At 38.3% G+C, this 1,884-nt stretch overlaps 1 protein-coding gene across 1 annotated transcript in view; it reads right to left on the reverse strand.

Moving 5' to 3' along the window:
• The window catches only part of slc39a8 (solute carrier family 39 member 8), a 16,360-nt gene that overhangs the window by 8,420 nt on the left and 6,056 nt on the right, over positions 1-1,884 (reverse strand). The window contains exon 5 of the mRNA XM_024294486.2: positions 167-313. Within this exon, the coding sequence (XP_024150254.1) occupies positions 167-313 (147 nt within the window). The remainder of the gene's footprint in view (positions 1-166; positions 314-1,884) is intronic.

The following is a 1,884-nucleotide window of genomic DNA, read 5'->3' on the forward strand; positions in this document are numbered from 1 at the left end:
GGGTCACGGCAGACAAAACCCAGCTTCTCCTCCCCACCACAAACAAGGAGCCTTTGTGAGGGAGCCAGGCATTTACCATGAAGGGAGAGGCTGTGCCCCCCTCCCTTGGTTTGCCTTTGCTGAAATGCAGAACATGAACGTCAAAGAACAACTTTCTCTTTAGGACCTGGGTGGGAGTCTGCGGGGGTTCCGGGTTGCTTCTGTCCGTGGCGATCCGGGTCAGCGCCACTGAGTCCTTTTTCTCCGGGACGCCGCCATTCTGCAGGTAGCCCTCCGTGGGGGGGTCTACAGGGGGGGAGTGACTGTGTCCGTGCTGAGGATACAAACCGCACACAAAATTTCCAGAACATCCTAAACTGGGTCAGAGACATGCATGACCTGTAGACCTGAGACATGTAAAAACTAGCTATTAAAACTAGCGTCATTAGCTTTAAAACAACTAAAATCTAGATATATTCACACTAGAATTATCTGCGACAATGCTTGTGTAAATACTGTAATCTGAATTTGGCAACTGAAGATGCTGAAATTGATCATTAAAAATGCTGCAGCTAATAGCCACTAAAATATTACCTAAATGCCGAATTAGACTAAAAAATAATTAAAAGCCTAAGTTACGCATAACTGCTAGCAGGTAGCTGACATATTACCTTAACTCCAAAATAGCCTTGAAAAACTGAAAAAACATACATTTGCCAAAATAGCTAGCTTGAATATTAGCTAAATTCCAAAACACCCTAAAAAAACTGAAAAAAATCCTAAATTAGCCAAAATACCTAGCATGTAGCTATAATATTAGCTAAATTCCAAAACACCCTAAAGAAACTTAAAAAAAGCTTAAGTTAGCATCTAGCTGAAATATTAGCTAAACACCAAGATAGCCTAAAAAAACTGAAAAAAGCCAAGATTAGCCAGATTAGCTAGCTTGTAGCTGAAATATTAGCAAAACTCCAAAATAGCCTAAAAAAACCTTGATAAATGCCAAAATAGTCCAAAAAGTTAGCATAACGTCCTTTTAACTTTCAACTTTACTACAATCTGACTCCATATAATATAGAGCAAAGACTAATTGACTATTAAATTAGTCGATGACTAATTTAATAGTCGAATAGTCGTCGATTTGTTAACTAATCGTAGCAGTCCTAGACACAAGTTCACAATATTATTTATATTTTTATGAAACACCAATATATGACACATCGCCCATGTGCCAAAATAAAAACCAAATAAAACCTAATTAAATACAAACATTTTACAAAAATGTATGAATCCACTGTTCTGATGATGAAAACTGTTATAATTTACAAGTTTTTCAAATGACAAATCATTCAAACGCAATGCATTGTGGTCTACACTCACCAGCCACTTTATTACGCAAACCTGTCCAACTGCTAATCAACGCAAATTTCTAATCAGCCAATCACATGGCAGCAACTCAACGCATTTATTCACGTGGACACGGTCAAGACGATCTGCTGCAGTTCAAACTGAGCATCAGAATGGAGGAGAAAAGTGACTTAAGTGACTTTGGTTGTTGTTGCCAGACGAGCCAGTCTCAGAAACTGCTGATCTACGGGGATTTTCACCCACAACCCTCTTTAGAGGTTACAGATTTGGGTGCATTTTTGGACACTAAAATGGTTTCATTTTTAAAAAATGACATAATCTTCTTAAACAATTAATTTCCTTCCTTTTTAATCTAAAGATGTTTTTTTAAGTAATTATAACCGTAATTGTGTTGATCCAAACGTAAAAGAAGAAAATGAAGAGTCTGAATTTACACTAAATTCCAGCTTCATTTTGAAAAAGAATGAAAGGGTTCAAAGGGTTATTAAATCCAGCAGGGGATCCTGTTTCCCCCTCACAGCTGTGCCCCCCCCCCCC

Source organism: Oryzias melastigma, linkage group LG22 (genome assembly GCF_002922805.2).
Source record: "Oryzias melastigma strain HK-1 linkage group LG22, ASM292280v2, whole genome shotgun sequence".
Classification (NCBI taxonomy): domain Eukaryota; kingdom Metazoa; phylum Chordata; class Actinopteri; order Beloniformes; family Adrianichthyidae; genus Oryzias; species Oryzias melastigma.